This window comes from Aulonocara stuartgranti (genome assembly GCF_965226115.1).
Source record: "Aulonocara stuartgranti genome assembly, chromosome: 17".
Taxonomy (NCBI): Eukaryota; Metazoa; Chordata; class Actinopteri; order Cichliformes; family Cichlidae; genus Aulonocara; species Aulonocara stuartgranti.
Genome location: NC_138953.1, coordinates 36,399,180 through 36,417,122, shown reverse-complemented (window position 1 = coordinate 36,417,122; position 17,943 = coordinate 36,399,180). Strand labels below are relative to the sequence as shown.

Genomic DNA, 17,943 nt, shown 5'->3' with positions numbered 1-17,943 from the left:
TCTTCTCTAAAGAGGTATGTGCCACCCTGCCTAGACCTTATGCCCCTCCTTTGCCCCCATGTAAAATTTTAACGATCCACCACTGATTATGACTCACAATGTAAATAACATAAAGGGAAAATTAGGGCAGAGTGAGCCCTCTTACCTTTAAGGCTACCAATTTCAAAACAAAGTATCTACAAGGGTAAGCGTGTGTACGGAAGATTAGGGCCACTGGAAAAATAAAAAACAGGTCTGAATTCTGAGAAAAAAAGTCAAATTTCGGAGAAAAATTGATTAATGTTAGAATTCTGACTTTTTACTCAGAATTGTGAAAATAAAAAACAAAAGAACATTTGTTTTTCCCTGTTCTGTACATATGAGCACACTGACTCTGACTTAAAGCATTTGCCTTTTAACAAAACACACTCTAGAAGCAAGTCTCACCACTAGATAGATAGATAGATAGATAGATAGATAGATAGATAGATAGATAGATAGATAGATAGAAACAGCAAATACAAACTAAACTTTATGCAGGTTGCCTTCATTGGCACCGCACTAGCTGTAGATATGTACACGTAACAATAATAGTGGGTTATTTTTCTGATGAGCGGAGCTAGAACTTAGCAGAACAGAAAGGCCAAACGTGTTGTTTACCGAGTCAAGTCATCCTCATATTCATATAGTTACTCCACAATGATAATCCATTTGCTGTAATACTGTAATATTAACTATTACTTTATACAGCCAGTTTATTAAACATTTAGTTGATATGTGGTTTCCAGGACAGTTTATTGTTTATTATAGCCTCAAAAAAAGCATCATTCAAGTTTAATTTCCAAATTCCCAAGCACATAAAACCTGTATTAATAGAATCACCTGTCAGTTCACCAAGTTCATAAAATAAGTTTGAAAAGCCTAAAATAAACCTGACTTTATTTTATACATAGTGAGAACCAACATTCAATATATGGCATCACACAAACTACAGATTTATATTACAAAAATTGTATGAGAACCGATCTATTTAAAGATTCTGCCTGAAAAACAATGTATACATATTATATGAACATTTCTAAATATCCAAAAAACCCTCCTATGATCCTGTCCATGTATTTTCGTTGGTGATATTGTATGCCTTCCCTCTGGTCCTGATGCTGGAGGGTCTCTTTGATTCACAGTCGGAGTTTCTGTCAACACAGCAAAGGCCGTGGAGCATGACGTCAGCGTCCTATTAAAAAAATGCTCCTACCGACAACCAGATCTCACTTGTGATTGGGTTACAGTGAGGAAGTGTCACCCCAGCCAATCACAGTCGCGTTTACTTGCCGATTAGGCAGTATCAACATGGCAGCTTTCTGAGTTTTGGAGGAGGGGAGCTGGTGTAAATAAACAGACATTTAACATTTTTGAGATAACGACAGCGTCGGGTTGTTTTAGTTTAGGACTGAGTGGACCGCTGCGGGAAGATGTCGAGCGACGGAAACAAAAAACAGTTCTGGAAAAGGAATGCAGCGAAGGTTCCTGGCAGGTGAGTGACGTGTTCCCTCCTGCTTGTTAGCTTAGCGTAGCTAGCTTCACTCAGCTGACGCTGCGCTGCTGCTCTTCAAACGCCAACTTTCACTTTGATTGTTGGGGCTTTGCTGTTGGACAAAGTTCCCATTCTTGTCACTGGCCAACGTCTGTGGTAAAAACATCTCGTAGACGCATTTTACCCCTTGCAACTGTTAGCTAGGCTAAGAGCTAGGCTGCTAACAGTGGCTAATAGTTCATCAGTACTCCGTCGCAGAGTTGTAACTAATGACACAGTAACTATTTCACAACACGAGTAGTCAAGGTCTCACGGCAAATTATTGCACTTCGGGTCACACGGAGTCTCACTCCTGCAGTTTAAACTGGTATTGTTTTAAATAGCTTAAAGCTAACATGCTAGCTTGCCAGCCAGTGATCGAATAGTTCATTCATTTCCATTCTATCTTTTCCACTTCCTCAGCATTCAGCATGTGTACGGTGCACAGCATCCACCCTTCGACCCGCTCCTTCATGCAAAGTAAGTTAAACCGACTTCCTTGTTGTAAAAATAAATACCATGTGATCTTGGTGAAGTTCTCTGGCCCAATGTCAGTTTTTGTGTCATGTGATAAACTAGACTTCAAGGCCCAATTGATGTCGACCCGGTACTTTGCTTCAGATTAAAAAAAGTGATGTACTGTTGAGTGGAGAAAAAAAACTGTCCCTACCATGGGAAATTATTATTGTTTTGTGTTAATAATGGTTGGTTTTGGAAAAAAAGTTATTATCCATTTAGATTAGGTCATTCTCTTTGAATGGGACGTAACTGTATACTTGTTTTTTTTGTTTGTTTGTTTTTGCTTGAGTTCTGTTGTTGTCACTAGCAGAAATCATTTGCCTTCTGCTGAAGGTTTAAAATCAATGATCTGTCTCAGTTGTTCCATCTGTATCAGATGCTGAAACCGATGTTTTATTGATGCTTACCACTTTTGGGGGGGGGTTACTTCATGAAATCATGAAAAAATACCTAAATGTCTTTCAGCTCTTTTTCACACTACTTTTAAACATTTTGCCAGCACAAAATTAATTTGACATAACAAAAGAAAAAAGATTCTGCCTCTGCTGTCTCTGCTCTGTTCACCCTGTCTATACTCCAGCTGTCAGTCAGTGTGTCTGTTTGGTGGACGATACACACGGCAGACGGGGTGAACCCTGCTGTTAGGTTACATTCACATCAAATCTGGTTGTCTGGCGCCTTCCTGAAGGATTACATGGAGGTGTGGCTCTGTTTGTGTGATAACACAAAATTACTGTGGGGATTAACTTATTTCTCTAGTTTACTTCTTTGTTTTGGTTAATGCCTCCCTGCAAACACCACCGACCATCATTGCCTTCTCCCACAGTAACCAGTAGGGCTGTTCGATATAACGATATATATCGGATGCCGATATAAAAACGTCAATCGTTTCATTTTACGCTATCGTTTGTTTCGTGGTGTCGCAAAATGAACTGTTTACAGCAATATTCTTTCATCGTTTTGATGGTCACTGTAGTGGCTATATTAATTTCTTAAACTTCTCTTTCTCTTATATTTTATATAACCACACTACAGACGGACAAGCGCCTGTTTTTATGCGTTGTGGTTAGCAACAACGATGGTAACACCATCGCGTGTCCGCTTGTTTATGTTCCACATAAACCTTTCACCATAAAGCTCAAGATCCTGTTGAGACTTTTCAAAATAAACTGAACCACGTGAAAGAGCAGATTATTTACGGATGAGAAGCAAAAAAAGAGCCGCCAGGTGCTAAAAAATAAACCTTAGACTCAAACGTTAGAACAGGCTTTTCCCCGCAGCACGCCGTGTATAAATACTCAAAAAGAAAACGGCGGCCGTTACAACTTATGTCTAAAACTGTATAGTTTCATGCATCTGTTAAAACACTCGACTCCAGCTACATGACGCGCAGCTGGAAACACTTCTCGCAAGTCGAGCTGCCCGAGATTCACAGAATTTAAAGAAAATGTTACATTTTTGTGATTTATATCGTTATATGATTTTGGTCATATCGCACAGCCCTAGTAACCAGCACTTTCTGCTTTATGTCATAAGCAGATTGTTTTGTTTGTTTTTTTTATCAGTTTTTGTGAGATAACTGATAAATGGCTCAAATGCTATAAGTAGGCTACTTGAGCAATTTGACCAATTTGAAATGTTCATTATTGCACCTTCAGTTTACCGGACCTTGTGAAAACGCAATCCTGTGAGCAGCAATGTTTTTTGTGGGGAAAATAATTTATGTACACTTAAAAAGGCGGCTAATTTCAGCTTATTTAAAGGTAGGCCTGTTTTATCCAATGTATTGGTGCTGAGATAGATTTCTTCTACCTCAGTTTGTCACGGCACAAAACGCTCAGGTGTGGCTGAATGGCTGCTGTATTTTTAGCCACATCCCAGTGACAAATGTGGACGTATATGTTTTTCCATTACACAACTGACGAATGAACATACCATCTGTGACATCATGGGCTGGGTTGAGCCTATTATTACTTACAGTTACTTCAATGTGTGTAATGTCATTTGTCAAGTCTTTCAGTTATGATTCTGGTAATCTTCTGTTTTGCACTTTGAAACTGCAGAACTGGAATGACCACAGAGGCAGTGACTCTACAAGAAAGTCCAGTCATTTTGTGACTGGGTAAACAAGTTGAAGAAAGTTGAGCAATTCTAAGCCTTGATTATACTTTCTGTGTCTGCATGTCCACTAAGGCTCCAAGTGATGTAAATTTCATCATTAGATGGTGGGCACAAGGGTCTGTGTGCACGTCTGCGTGCCTGTCTGTTAATTGTGATTGTCTGCGGAGAGTTGTCATTACAGTGCTCCAACTATACATGCTCATGTGTGGTTGGAGCATAGCAGCTCTCCGTGTCCATGTCTGCAATAGAGTATAATCAATAGTGATGAAACGGTTGATTCTAATATAAGTAGTATTGGTATCAAAGCTGGTATTGGTATTGGATCAATACTGGTGAGATACCTTGTTTCTGTCCTCAAGGTTCAGTATGTATCCCACTAAACTGTTTTGAAAAAGATTATTTTTATTGGAAATGAGGGAAAATATATCTCAAAAAGCACTAGTGCTGGGCGATATGACGATATATATCGTGTGGAGGATAGAAAAGTGTCTATCTTGCCATTTGTCTTCTATCGTTTCTAACCCAAATTTTAGATATTATTACATAAAATATATAATTAACCCTTTACAACCGGTCGGAGCAGGCACACTCCGTTTTACCTAACTATTTTTAAATCCCTGTAGAACTGGAACCACGTAAGGTAGTGCAATAAATTTTTTTTGCATGTGAAACCGGAGGAGTTGTACTTACATCTTATGCCATTAGCTTGTCCTAGGTCACGGTTTCCTTCCACATATAGCTTTGCAAAAATTGTATAAGAAGAAAAAAGCAAAAACATAATATTCCAGAAACACGCTTTGCTGATGTTCATAGCACTTCCTACGTTGGCATATACGTCAACGCGAACTATTGCATGTCCGCCATTACCTGCCCGAAACTGGAAGTGACGTCATTTTTGCGAAAGGGCCTTATTAGCCTTTGTTGGTGTTTTTAAAAGTCATGTTAGACTTTATGCTTTTCTGTATAGTTTCTGGGATGGTTAGAACTCAAATTACACTGTTGGAAATAGTTTATTTTGATGCATTATAATATTTATTTTCATTTTTCCTGTAGTATATAAAAAAATTAGTGTATCTCAAAAATAAAACTATGAAGACACTCAAAATAAATTTCTCGTGGTTGGAAAGTATTTTGTATTTACAGTTTTGAGGGATACACCTCTTAATTTTTTCTAACTAGAGATATATGTAAAAAACTAAACAAAAACGATTTTCAATTGTTTTTGTAGTTAATTGCACTACAATTTTTTTGCAATTTATGTAGTTATTATGGACTTAATGCATACATATTATTAAAATTTGGGCTATAACGGTTGTATTGATATATGGAAACTTGAAATGCTCCCACAAATGGGACTACAGCATGTAAAAACATAAAGATAAGCTCTGGCGGACTTGGGTCTATGGTAGGTCTTAAAGGGTTAAATAGCCTGTGGCAAATATATTAGTGTTGTCTTCTCACTATACATGCTCTTAACTTTATGCAAGAGAAAATAAAGTATAAAAAAATGATATTTTTCGCAACGAAACTCTGTCTCGTGGTTTGCGAGCTGGTGCTGCTGTACGTGCACCCGGATTTGCGACATACTTTACGGTAACTCAAAACAAAGACTGCACCCTCGGCACTCGCTGTTTACAGACTGCGTACTTTCTAGATGACCACAGGTCAGGTGGTATATCATGATATATATCGTTATCGTGATATAAAATAATTCATATCGTGATAAATATTTTTTCCATATCGCCCAGCACTAAAGAGCACTATAAAAATATATCTTTAAACAGAATTTGACCCAAAGTCCTTTAAAGGAAAACACAATCAAATTCCAGGTCTAAAGCAAAATCCAACTTCAAAATACATGAAAAGCTGAAAGGTCTGTTTTGTTGTTAGCTAATTATTGTGGAAAATAAATAAATATTTAGTGTTCATTAAAAAATGTTCATATTGATGATTCATCTTGTAAATCATAACACATTGCTCTCCCTTCCATAGGCTGTCTCTAAGCTGAAAGTCTCAGTATTGGTGTTGGAAATATTGACTTCTTATTTTTTTTGGTTTTGGATTAATATCAAAAATTGCTTTAAAGTAATTTGAGAAACATCGTTCCGTGTGGACAAAAGAAAGTTTCACATTATCAAAAAATAAAAGTGGGGCCTTGAAGTTTGTCTACACAGATGTCCAGTGTGTTGTAGAATAGTATAGCATACCATATAGTGGCATTAGCAGTGTCTCTAACATTAGTAGAGGTGCAGCATTTATGAAAGTCTAGGCAGATACCAATAATATTGTTTAAAATCATAGCTTTCATGGCATACATACAGTATAGCACAGCTTAATTTTAAGTGGCCTGAACTGGACCGTTAATACTAGTGTCCTGTAAACTATTGAAAAACACTTACAACTTGTGCCCCTTTCTTTCAGAGTAGCATTCAAAGAAGTGCTAGTGTAACAAATAACGCCTGTCAGCACTGCTCTATGGGCTGTGGGCTTGCAACTGTAAGAAATAAATGAGTAAAATCACAAAAACCCAGACTATTTTTATTTCAAAAACAATAATTTTCTGTCAATTTGCAAAAAAAACCATTTTTCTTTTTATCGTGAGCTCACTGTTTTTGTTTGTTTGTTTTAAGAAAAAGAAAACTTTGTTGACAACAGGAAATGGCTAGATCCTTTCTCTCTTTTTAATAGAATACTAACAAAGCAAAACACATCTACTTCAGTCATTTACTGGTTTATCTTTTACTTAATTGGTTTGGTGTAGTATGCCAGACCATAGGTAATGACTTCAGAACTGATGAGAATACAGTTAAAAGCTCTCCTCTGACAAACTTAACAGCTTAAGAGTTTTGCAGTCAGCAATGTGTCTGTCCATTCATTTTATAATTTCACTTGAGGTTTGTCACTTACACTCACATTTACTTTAGTAAACTCACTTCTGAGCAGGACATAGTGTAGAGTTCTTTTTCTCTCTGGATTTCTCTCATACACGCACTCAAATAGAGGGGAACACAGTCTCCTCTTCAGTAATAACCCTTTTCTTTCTTCTGATTAATGTTTACTCGTGTAGATTTCCACAGAGGGTTGAAATTAATTTGCGTGTTTTCAAACTTTCCCTTTCTTTTGAGTTAGGATGGAAGTTGGCCAACGTGTACACGTCTCCTGGTTCTTTCTTATGGTAATAACCGTCTTTGTAATAGGGAAATTACAGTTCGGGGGTGGTAGTGCTTTGGCAGACCGTGTGCATCTTCAGACTGCAGAGAGTGTCTGTTGTCAGATGAGGGCAGTGTCAAAAATGTGGTACAACCGGTCTGTTGTACACTTCTTGCTTGTGCTGCTGTCAGTCCTTCATGTTATTTTGATGCTTTTCCCATTCCTGGTAAACACCGCTGCCGCTCACTTCCCTGTTCCAGCTCACTCGTCAGCCAATCAGCATTTGACAGACACGCCGCATGATCCATGTCAAGCAGCGTGCAGTTAGGATTTTGTAGGCAAATAGCAAAAAATTGTGTTACAGATGAAAACGGAGCTAAATTAAACTGTATCCTTGCAGCCTCAATAAAGTAACTCAAAGAAATTTTAAGTAACTCAATGAAACTTTTAAGCTAATGATGTACTTCAGTTAATGTGTCTCTGTGCACGTGTGTGCTTTTGTACATGTGGTAATTCGCACACTGGGTTGATTCGTGAACTGGGTCTGCACGCAAGGGTGATCTGAAGTAATCCTTAAACCTGTAAAATAAGCCAAAGATATGTTTGGAGGGGGAAAAAACAGAGCAGCGTTATATGAAAAGAACACCTTGCAAAGTGTTCAGCATGGGGGTGGAATTATTCCGCTTCGGGCCTGTGTGCATGCTGTTGCACAGGCAGGCGTTACACGGATAGAAAGAGACGAAGGGATTCCGCTAAATCGCTGCAGATTGTGGATAGAATTATGAAGAAGTCAGTCAAGGAAGTGAAACTGATCCAAAACATGCTTCGAAATACACCACGACCTACCTCAGGAAACAGAAAGTAGAAAGCGGTAAAACCATGCTGTGCGTACATCACAGCCTAAACATGGATCAAACTTGAAGTGAAAATTACATAATGAATGGACAGACACACAGCTGTCTGCAGCACTCTTTTAAGCTGTTGTGTCTGTCAAAGCGGCACTTTTGCAATTAAAAGTATCCTACTGACTTGGAAAGGCGTCCAAAATGTTGTCCCTGTAAGAAGAACTGTTTATTTGGTTTATAAAATAAAAAGGTAGCAGTCATTAATAATTGAAGAATGACTCATATTGATTTGCTTATTGATTTTACCTAAAAGCTGTCCTTTTGATTGGTACCGGGATTAGCTTTACTAAAATAAAGCTAAGCTGAGTGTTTTTGTGTAAAATTGAAATATTTTACAATATGTGAACGACAAATGCTAGCTCATTTATTAATTCCTAATTTTAATTAATTATTCATCTCACATTCTCTTTTCTCTTGTTTTCTTTCCTTCTCTCACCCTCTGCACCCATCCCTTTTCTCTTCTTTTTTCGAAAACCACTTCTTTTTCCCCCCCATTATCCTGTTTTTTTTCTCTGTCCTTCAGTCTGATCAAAGCAGGCAACAAGCCTCCTCCAGCCACTCCAGGCAAGCCCAAGAAGGCGACCACCTTCCAGGAGTTTGAGAGCATCACGAGCGACGCCTGGGATGTCGGGGATGACGACGACGAGCTGCTGGCCATGGCTGCGCAGAACCTCAACATCGAGGTGGTCATGGAAACAGCCAATAAGGTAAACTACTTTAAAGCAGTTTTGCCTGATTGATGTCTTTCCACTGCAGTAGCACATTTTCCTATGTCTGTGTAGAAGGAAGCACTCATCACCAATCAACACTGCTTCAGTGTATTTTGTGAAATACTAATGATTCTTTTGTTTCTGGGTATTCATTTGCTAGCGTTTATTCATATTCCTGAACACAGTTTAATTATTTATAATTATTATTATGTGTATGTGTTAGTCCTCATAGGGAAATAATTCCTCTGCATTTAACCCATTCACCCAGTGAAGCAGTGGGCAGCCACCAATGCAGCGCCCGGGGAGCAGTGTGTAGGGACGGTACCTTGCTCAGGGGTACCTCAGGGTAGCCGTTCAGTGGAGTTGAACCCCCGACCTTCCGATCATGGGGCCACCACTCTACCTACTGAGCTATCCCTGCCCCAAACAGTTTTTCATCTCTGCTATTTTACATGTTCTTATTTGTGTCCATAAATAATATGTAGCAACTTTTAAAGGGCAAATAGGTTCATATTTGAAGGCTGGAGGTGTTGGTAGGTAAGCTCACAACATGAACACTTCATTTCTATTGTTTTAACATACATATCATTTGAAATACACGATTAATTATCATTAAAAATGACTTGGATAGGCCCTTAAATCTACAGCGTTAGTTTTAAAGGAATGTCATGGTAAAGTCTTCTTTTAAAGCGCCCTTGTCTTGGTTGCCAGGGTGATGTGTCCTCTCAGAAGAGTCTGGACAACATACATGCTGCAGACATAAAATAAACTTCCTGTTAAAATAGATTCCTCTCTAAACTATGCCGCCTGCCATGAAAGAAATGGTACAAGTTGTGGCCTTGAGCGCAAACAATTCAATGGCTTTTTTAAAGATTATTTCAGATTTTGCTGCATTTGCTGAAATTAAAATATTGGAGATTTACTAAGGATAGCGTGTTCATTAACTGAGGTAAGGACAACTTTTAACAAATTGAAAGATTTTTCTTTTCATAGAGTTATTATGCATTTTATCTTTAAGAGGGGAAATTTTACAAAATTGCACAGTTTGCATTTCTCTCAAGCATGTAGCAGCTGCAAAAAAAACCCCCAACACGTTAGTTTACTCATCTAAGCGAGTTGTACGCCTTATGTGTTCTGGGGAGGTTACCAGCCTTAAGCTCACCAAGGTTTCACCTTGTTTTTCTATCTGCTGAACAGGTGATTGAGAATCACAGCAAGCAACAGGAGAAACAGAGGCAGGATGAGACATCAGAGCTGGACCGAAGAGAAGACGACACACAGGAGGAGGTGGCAGAGGACGACGAGGACAATGAAGAAGAGGAAGAGGAGGACAGGGTGGAAGAGGGAGACGCGACCAGCCCTGAGGTATTATTTGGATCCCAGAGCAGCCCTTACACTGATGGCCGCCTAGTGAAGTCCCACAGCGAAGCTCCAATTGGGTCACCTAAAGGTTAGTGAGCACCATTACTCAGTGTTCTGCGAGGTTTTTTCTTTTTTTAAGCCCAAGTGCTCACTAAGAGAAATTTCTGCAACGATACACTTAAATCCGTAAATGAGTTTCTGAGGAGGGCAATACATGGAAGGTGAATAGGGCATCTTTTAGAAAATGTCACCGCTGTAACTTCTAATGCAACGCCATAAATAGGTTTGTTGCTTTGCGAAAAATCCATTAAACACAATTAAAAATGATCGACATAGTTAGGTTTTTAGTGATGATGCACTTTTTATAAGCTCAGAAAGTTGGAGTGTTTGTGGCGCCAGTATTTTTAGTGGGGTTTATTTACTGTGCCTCACAGCTGCTTTGAGACTTGGCAGATGTTGTCATTCTGCAGTGAGAACATCTGCTAAGACTGCTAATGTTGTACTTTGAGCAGACGTGTTTGTGTAGTGCTCAGCATGAAAATTACTTTAAATTTAATTCAGTGAAAAATTGTTGAATTTATCATTAACATCACTTCAGGAATAAGAAAATAAATAAAACAGTAATTCACCCGAGTTCCGCTAATTTAAAGTCTTGAAATTAGTTGAATTATATTGCTGAAATTGAACTCAAAAAGCAATTCAATACAATTCAAAAAGCATAAGTAGGAGATGGAAAGTTAAGCTATTACTGCTTCTTTTCATATTATTGAGAACAGCTCTTTTCTATGTTGAAGTTCAGTCACCACACACGCATATTTTTAACTGTCAAATGGTAAAAAGAGTAGCTGCAATATCACATTAAACCTCAGCCACAGGGGCCTAGAGCCTGGTTGGCAACCACCAAGCTGGTTGCTATGGAAAAATGAGTATTCCCTGACCAGTTGTCGCAGGTTTGCTTGCTGTCAGTCGGTGAAATTGGTAAGAAAGAGAAAGAGAGAGCAATGCTGTACCAAAAACGTGATTAGTGCTAGCAGATGCCACGGTTGCTGGTAATTTGCATGGGAGTTGCTGACTTGTCTGCAAACACTCTCCAACTGCTTGCTAAGCAGTAGTAAAACTATGAAGAGCACAATGCAAACCAGATACTGTCTGTTTGACTTCACAGTAAGAGTTGCATTTTTGGAAATGTGTTGCTTTGAGCAGTAAAGGTTCTTGATGAATATTCTCATCTTTCAGTTTGTGTAAAACTTCAGTTTCTCTCATGCTCTGGGGTTAGTTTGTGAGTAGGGCTGGGCCATATCATACTGTTCACGGTAATACAAGTATAATATTAGGCAACGATAAGAAAATGAAATATCGCAATAGAATATGAAAAAACGCACATGTGCAGTGCCTTTGTTTTCATATGCACATGGCAGAAAAAGCATGGTGGCGACGGAGAATGAGAAGGGCGAAAGCGGATCGTTGAATGAAACAGATGAACCAGAATTCGTTTGTAAAAATGCTGCAACTTCAGTGGTGTGGAACTGGTTTGGTTTTCGACCGTCAGATACGCAACAAAGCACTATTTTTGGTAGAGCATGCAAGCAGGCCGTCGTTATTACCATGTTTTTCAGAAAATAAGGCACACTTAAAATCAATCCTTTGATTTTCAGAAAAATCGACAGTGCCCCTTATAATCTGGTGCGCCTTATGTATGAATTCTGGTTGTGTTTACTGACCTCCAACTGATTTTATGTGATACACGGTTAAAAAGTCTGTCAAAAATGTTTTAGTACAACTTTGCTAAGCTACGAAGCCGCACCGCTTGATGGATTGTCAGAGCATTACGGCTATCGTAGTCTGGAGCCTCACGGAATAATACGTACTGGGCTTGAACATAACATTACCGTATTGTGTGTGTATAACCTCTTTTTAAGTTTTGTGGATATTATACATGGTTATACTCAGGATATGTCGGCCAGTTTCCACTGGAAATGCCTTTTGGTTAAACTGTCAGCAAGGAATTTGTGAAGATGTTTCAGCTCTCATCCAAGTTCTAAAAACAGAGGGTTGAGAGTCTCGGGTATTAAAACCGTAGTGAGTGTCGTCCGCTTTCGAAGTGACTGTTGACCCACTGTTGATCATGTGAGTCATCATGCGAGCCAAGGTGCAAAAAAAAACCAACCCCAAAAACAGATGTGGGTCATTACAATCACCGGGGGTTAAAGGGGAAACCACTTGCCCCACCCTATCGTGTAGCCTATCAAGGTCACCTGAGGTCGATAGGGGAAGTGCCTGAGAAGGGATCTCAAGACTGCATTTTATGTAGCTGATAGCTACGCATAATATTGACACTGAAGTCTCAGAATCAGCAAACCTGATGATTAGTTTTACATTAGAACTCATTATTCATTAATAAGTTGTGTTAACACATTTTAAGGCAATAGGGGAAACAAGCAGACTTAATGAATCAGACTTAATCAGAGGTCTGACTGTCAACACTGTTTTTCCACTGTAAGATAAAAATATTCAAAGATAAGAAAAGGAAAAATGTTTCAGTGTAGAGCAATTTTTTTTTCGTAGTAACATGTGTTTCTCCCCCCTTCGCTTCAAGTCCCTTTCCTCTTATATATGAACATGGGAGTTGAAAGAAACACCTTCCCACCTCCTGCACAGCTTCTCTGAGCGACCTGCCATGACCTCATAATACACAACAACCGTTCTGCATCATGGCTCCCTTTTATAGATGCGTCACTGTACGAAGCCTGCTCCACAGGTCACGTCAGTGTTCATGTTTAAATGTGACACTGTGTAGCGCTGTATAGCAACCGGGTATGTCTATAGACCGCAGCACCAGCAGCAGTAGCAGATGCTGAAGCTGTACATGGTGAGCCGTGTAGCCGACTGTTGTCCTGTCTGGCAGGTCATCTGTCTGTCTGTCTGGCTGTCTGCTCCACTGCCTGTTGCTGTGTTTAGATACAGATAACACGAACAGCCCTTCGCCTTCAGGCAGTTCCTCTTATCTGGCCTCCATGTACGGCTACATCATCTGTTGGGACAGGAGTATACAAGTCTTCTCTTGTCTTCTCTTATTTTGTCTTCTGTTTTGGGCTTTTTTTCTGTTCTGCTTGTCTTCTAAAATACATACTCTGCTTTTGTAACTGCCTGTCATGTTTGGGAAAAGTGCTCTTTATAAATGTTTGTACACTTGCTCATATTTATTTTGAATCCTTCCTTAAATGTAATATTTGATGTCTTACCGTGGCTTACGTAGTCATCAATTTTAAGCGTTTATTGATACTTACATAATTATTTGTAATAAAGATTTGTCTAATTTAATTTCTTTCAGTTAAAAATCATATTGTCTTTTACATGTTTAGCCAGCACAAAGCAGAAGTCATGATGATTGAACATTATACAGATGTTGTACAATTGGACCAATATTTTTGGCTTTGCTTCAGTAATGACGGATACTGGTGTTGTTGAATGCTGGCTGCATGTTTGTAAATGCAATTTAAAACTGTGTAAGATTTCTTTCTTTCCCTGGTATTGGTGCAAAATTTCACAATCAGTGCACCCCGAAATGTAACTTTCTCAACTTAGCTTTGCTCTTAACAGCCTTTTAAAAGGAAAGTTATTAAATTAACTATAAAAAAGGGCTTATTGTTAAAATGACACAAAGGGCTCCAGTAGAGAGAAGCTGCTGCCAGCTTGAATAATCTTTTTTAATTTTTCTAAGTGCAAATAAAGCACTTGAGAACAGATTTGTAGCCTTTTATTTGTTCTTGTAAAAAGTGAAAGGGGTATTAAAATCGGCAGCATTCCAGTTTTCTTAATTGCTGCCAAATGCTTGTGTGATTCTGGTTTTGCTTTAGGAAATGTTGGCAGTGTGGACGACAGGGCGTTTAAAAATTTTTTTTTATGAACTTGCCCAGTGTGATAGGAGCAGTGTCCGTCTTCACATTGAGGTCCTGATCTCACACACTTGTCTGCGTGCTGTCTCTGCTTGGTTTTGTGGGACTCTTTCTGTTGTTTCTTCTGCACATCTGGTAGAACATGTGGCCCTCAATACTGAATTAATGTGTTTGTCTATCCAGTATAGAGCCTTCACGGTTATAAAACCACAACTGCCGCTTTACTGGAAGCTCATTCAATAACAAGCCACCAGCCGTAACTACATCTGTTAACACCTGCATACAAACAATACAATAATGTCATATCTAAGTACTCTCTTTGGGCTCTAAAATGATGTGCATAAAGTGATTCTCACACATGAATTGTGGTAGAAGTTTATGCCAGAAGTTGCCTTTTCTTACTAGTAGTATGATCGACATTAGGGGCATGACTGTCCTTATCTATTGTTCCCACTATATAATCCCGTATACAGCTCTGTTGCCATGACAGATTTTGTAATCATTACTGAAAATCCTTTGTTTGGTTTAGATGAAGGTGACAGGACAGGAAGCACACAGTACATCTGATTGGACTATGTAGACAGTGAGACAAGTTTTGTAATTTTTGCCTCAGTATACCACCATGTTGGACCTTTAGCTTTAATTCAACAGAAGTTTTGGTTTACCAGTTTAGGAGTTACAGCCATTTTTATACATAGTCTCCCATTTTTACAGTTAATTGGACAGCTGACTGACAAGCAATTTCATGGCCAGGTGAGATTTGTGGCCTTGTTAGTCCATTATTAGTAAAGCTAAAAAGTGTTGAACTTGAATTTGGTGTCTTTTGACTGGAACCTTTGAGTGAGGTCCAAACAAAACTGATGCGAAGGAGTGAAGTGAAGCGATTGCAGAACTTTAATCAAAAGCACTCTAGAGAGGTAAGTGAATCATTGTCAAAGTCTCAAATTGAGAGGTTCCTTCATTAATGGAAATACAGACAGTTTACCCCCAGGTTACACAGAAGAACAGGAAGGACAGACTAGATAAATAAGATACCATCTCTTATTCAAAGCCAGATAAAACAAACATTAACCTGTACCAGAATGATGGGAAGAGAAGGAAAAAAGCGGCTTTTGAGGCAGTGTTACGATGAAGGCATGCATGACTGCCACTGGAAGCGGGAAACCAGTGTTTATTGATAATGGGACTGCTGATAGGATAAGCAAGATGAATATTGAAGTGTACAGGACTATACTCTCTGACAGCTTCAGCCAAATGGATCAGACAGCGCTTCACAATTCAAATGGATAATGACCCAAAGCATACCGCAAAAGCAATCAAAGAGTTTCTAAAGGCAAAGAAATGGGATAAAGTTAGCGACCTAATCTCAACTCAATAGAGCATGCGTTTCAGTTGAGACAGCACTGAAAGCAGCAACAGAAGGTGGCTGCAGTAAAAGCCTAGCAGAGCAGCTCAAGAGAGGAAACGCAACATTTGGCGATGTCCATGTGTTCTAAACTTTCAAAAAAACCTTAGGATTTGTCCAATTATTCTTTTTGAGTCTTTAGAAAATATGGCCACTATGTATAAAAGTGGCTGTAATTCTTGAACAGTTAATGCTCACATTTTTTGGAAAACCCTGTGAAATAAACCTGAAGTCTGCAATTGACAATAACTGTAATATTTAGACTTGCTGGCCAGGCTAATGTCGCTTTCATGTTACTGCAGCTGTTCCTCTCACATACTGATGGACTGACTTCCCACAGTAAATCAGCTGTTAGAATTGAATCCCTGACCAGTGCAGCTGGATACAGCTTTGCTGTTACAAACATTAGAGGTGGAGACGAATGAACCATCGAGGACTTGATTTTTAGTTTAATGACATATTTTCTGTCTGCTCTTCACGTGGCTTTTCTGCTCATCTCTTGCAGAGTGCTCCGAGCTAAAGCTAGCTGCACAGTTAAACTGACTTCACTCGCAGATGGGCTCACAGTTTGGCCTGAGAGAGTCGCTGCACTGCGTTGCTGTTTTTACAATTAAAACGTAAAATTACTAAAAGAAAAAAGGAAAGTTATGCGCGATATGACAGATTTAGGTGTCACACTATTATCCTTGTCTTTTGGCCACACTAATCCTGCATGAAAATCTGTTGCCATGACAACCCTTGTTATCGTTGCTGTAAATATTTAGTTTAGTTTACATGGAGGTGACAGGACAGGAAGCGCACAGTAGACATCTGATTGGACCGCATGGACTTTTCTCACATGTAGTCGATTGGTGCAGCAGGCAGAAGGGTTCTCAGGCTGCAGTGCGTGCGAGTAAATGGTTCTGTAATTTGATATCAACTCAATTAGCTTGAAAAAGCCGCTCTTCAATTTAACTTTGTCTGCTGTTCACAGCAACCTCACGTTATCTCGCCTGCTGTTTAACTTGTTATCACCGTACAGCTACCTTTTGCTGCCAGACACGGTGTCAACTCACCACAGCTCAAATTAAAGTGCAGCGAATGCCCTGCACATTCAGGAGGCAGAGCATTTTTAAATTGCAAAAAGTGATCTTTGAGTAGACACAATTTTTGCAGTTGAAATTTTTCTCTAGGAGTTTGATGAAGATAAAAGCCATCTGTCCTTTTTTACATATGGATGTATGTTTTCTTTAATGTAGCAGCAAGCCGTAGACCTTCATCACATATTCCGTGTTTTCTGCATGATGTAGAGCTGCATCGTCTCAATCCTTTGGATGTGTGTTTGTGTGTTTATGCAGCCCTAATTTCTCTCATCTCACTCCTTCCACCAGATGCAGCAGGTGAGCATGCAGCCCTCCACAGACAGCGGTCTCTGCCCCATCGGCCTCCTGTCATCCCTCTAGTGGCTCGCATGGCTGACCAGAACACATCTGGCACTCCAGCCATGACCGAGAGGGAAGCGTCCCGCCTAGATAAGTTCAAACAGTTGTTGGCAGGACCCAACACAGATCTGGGTAAGAGAAATTTGTCCACCAGTCTCCGTCTGTCAGTGTTACAATGTGTTCTGTTACTTAGTTCACTTGTCTCGCTATTACTTTGTCTCTCTAGCGTTGCCTTATTTCTTTTGTTCCCTGAACTCTTTCACGTTTTCATTTCCTTGCACTCTTTTGCTTCCCACTCTGTCTGCCAGCTGTGTCGTGCTTTTAACAATGCTGCGAGGGAGAAAGTCATCCAGCCATCTGGACATGCAGATTACAAGGGGGGAAAAAATACCCCAACAACAAAAGCCAATGACAGGCCTTTGTTCTAACCAAACGACAGGCCTTTATTGTTTATCCAACCCAAGAGATGTTGTTTGCTACCACTGCTTACCCCAGTGGCCGTGAAATCCTTGTGAACTCTTTGCATTTGACTCTGTGTCCTTTGTAACTAACTTTTGGCAACTTGTGCACATTAGCTTGTTGCATCGATTCCCTTGTTTCAGGTAATTAAGTTACATCGAAGTAGTCATCAAACGAGTTATCTGAGTGCAGAATGCTGAGTTTTGCGATCCATCCAGTGACTAGTCTGCAATTTGCAGCATGTTATGTGATGAAATGTCTGTGATTTTGGCTGGAGAACATTGCTTCTGAATTTGTGGAATTATTGCAGTTGTTATAGCAATGGTTTAAATCACAGCAAGGTGGGAAAGCAGGGAACGAAGAAAAATCCCACATTTTACTGAGGTGTCTGCAGTTGTATTCAGGGTTGGATGAACATATGTCAGTCCTTCATGAAGAACAAA

General features: G+C 39.4%; 2 protein-coding genes across 4 annotated transcripts in view; both read left to right on the top strand.

The window, feature by feature from the left end:
* The window catches only part of gramd4a (GRAM domain containing 4a), a 471,921-nt gene that overhangs the window by 165,078 nt on the left and 288,900 nt on the right, over positions 1-17,943 (top strand). The gene's annotated exons all lie outside the window — the stretch shown is intronic.
* Positions 1,278-17,943, top strand: part of tbc1d22a (TBC1 domain family, member 22a) — a 163,629-nt gene continuing 146,963 nt past the window's right edge. For all 3 annotated transcript variants that reach the window (XR_014272295.1, XM_082510800.1, XM_082510801.1), the window contains exons 1-5: positions 1,278-1,513; positions 1,976-2,032; positions 8,771-8,954; positions 10,155-10,407; positions 16,991-17,173. Coding sequence is in view for 2 of the 3 variants with exons in the window: in XM_082510800.1 (XP_082366926.1) it covers positions 1,452-1,513; positions 1,976-2,032; positions 8,771-8,954; positions 10,155-10,407; positions 16,991-17,173 (739 nt within the window). In the remaining variant the exon portion in view is untranslated. The remainder of the gene's footprint in view (positions 1,514-1,975; positions 2,033-8,770; positions 8,955-10,154; positions 10,408-16,990; positions 17,174-17,943) is intronic.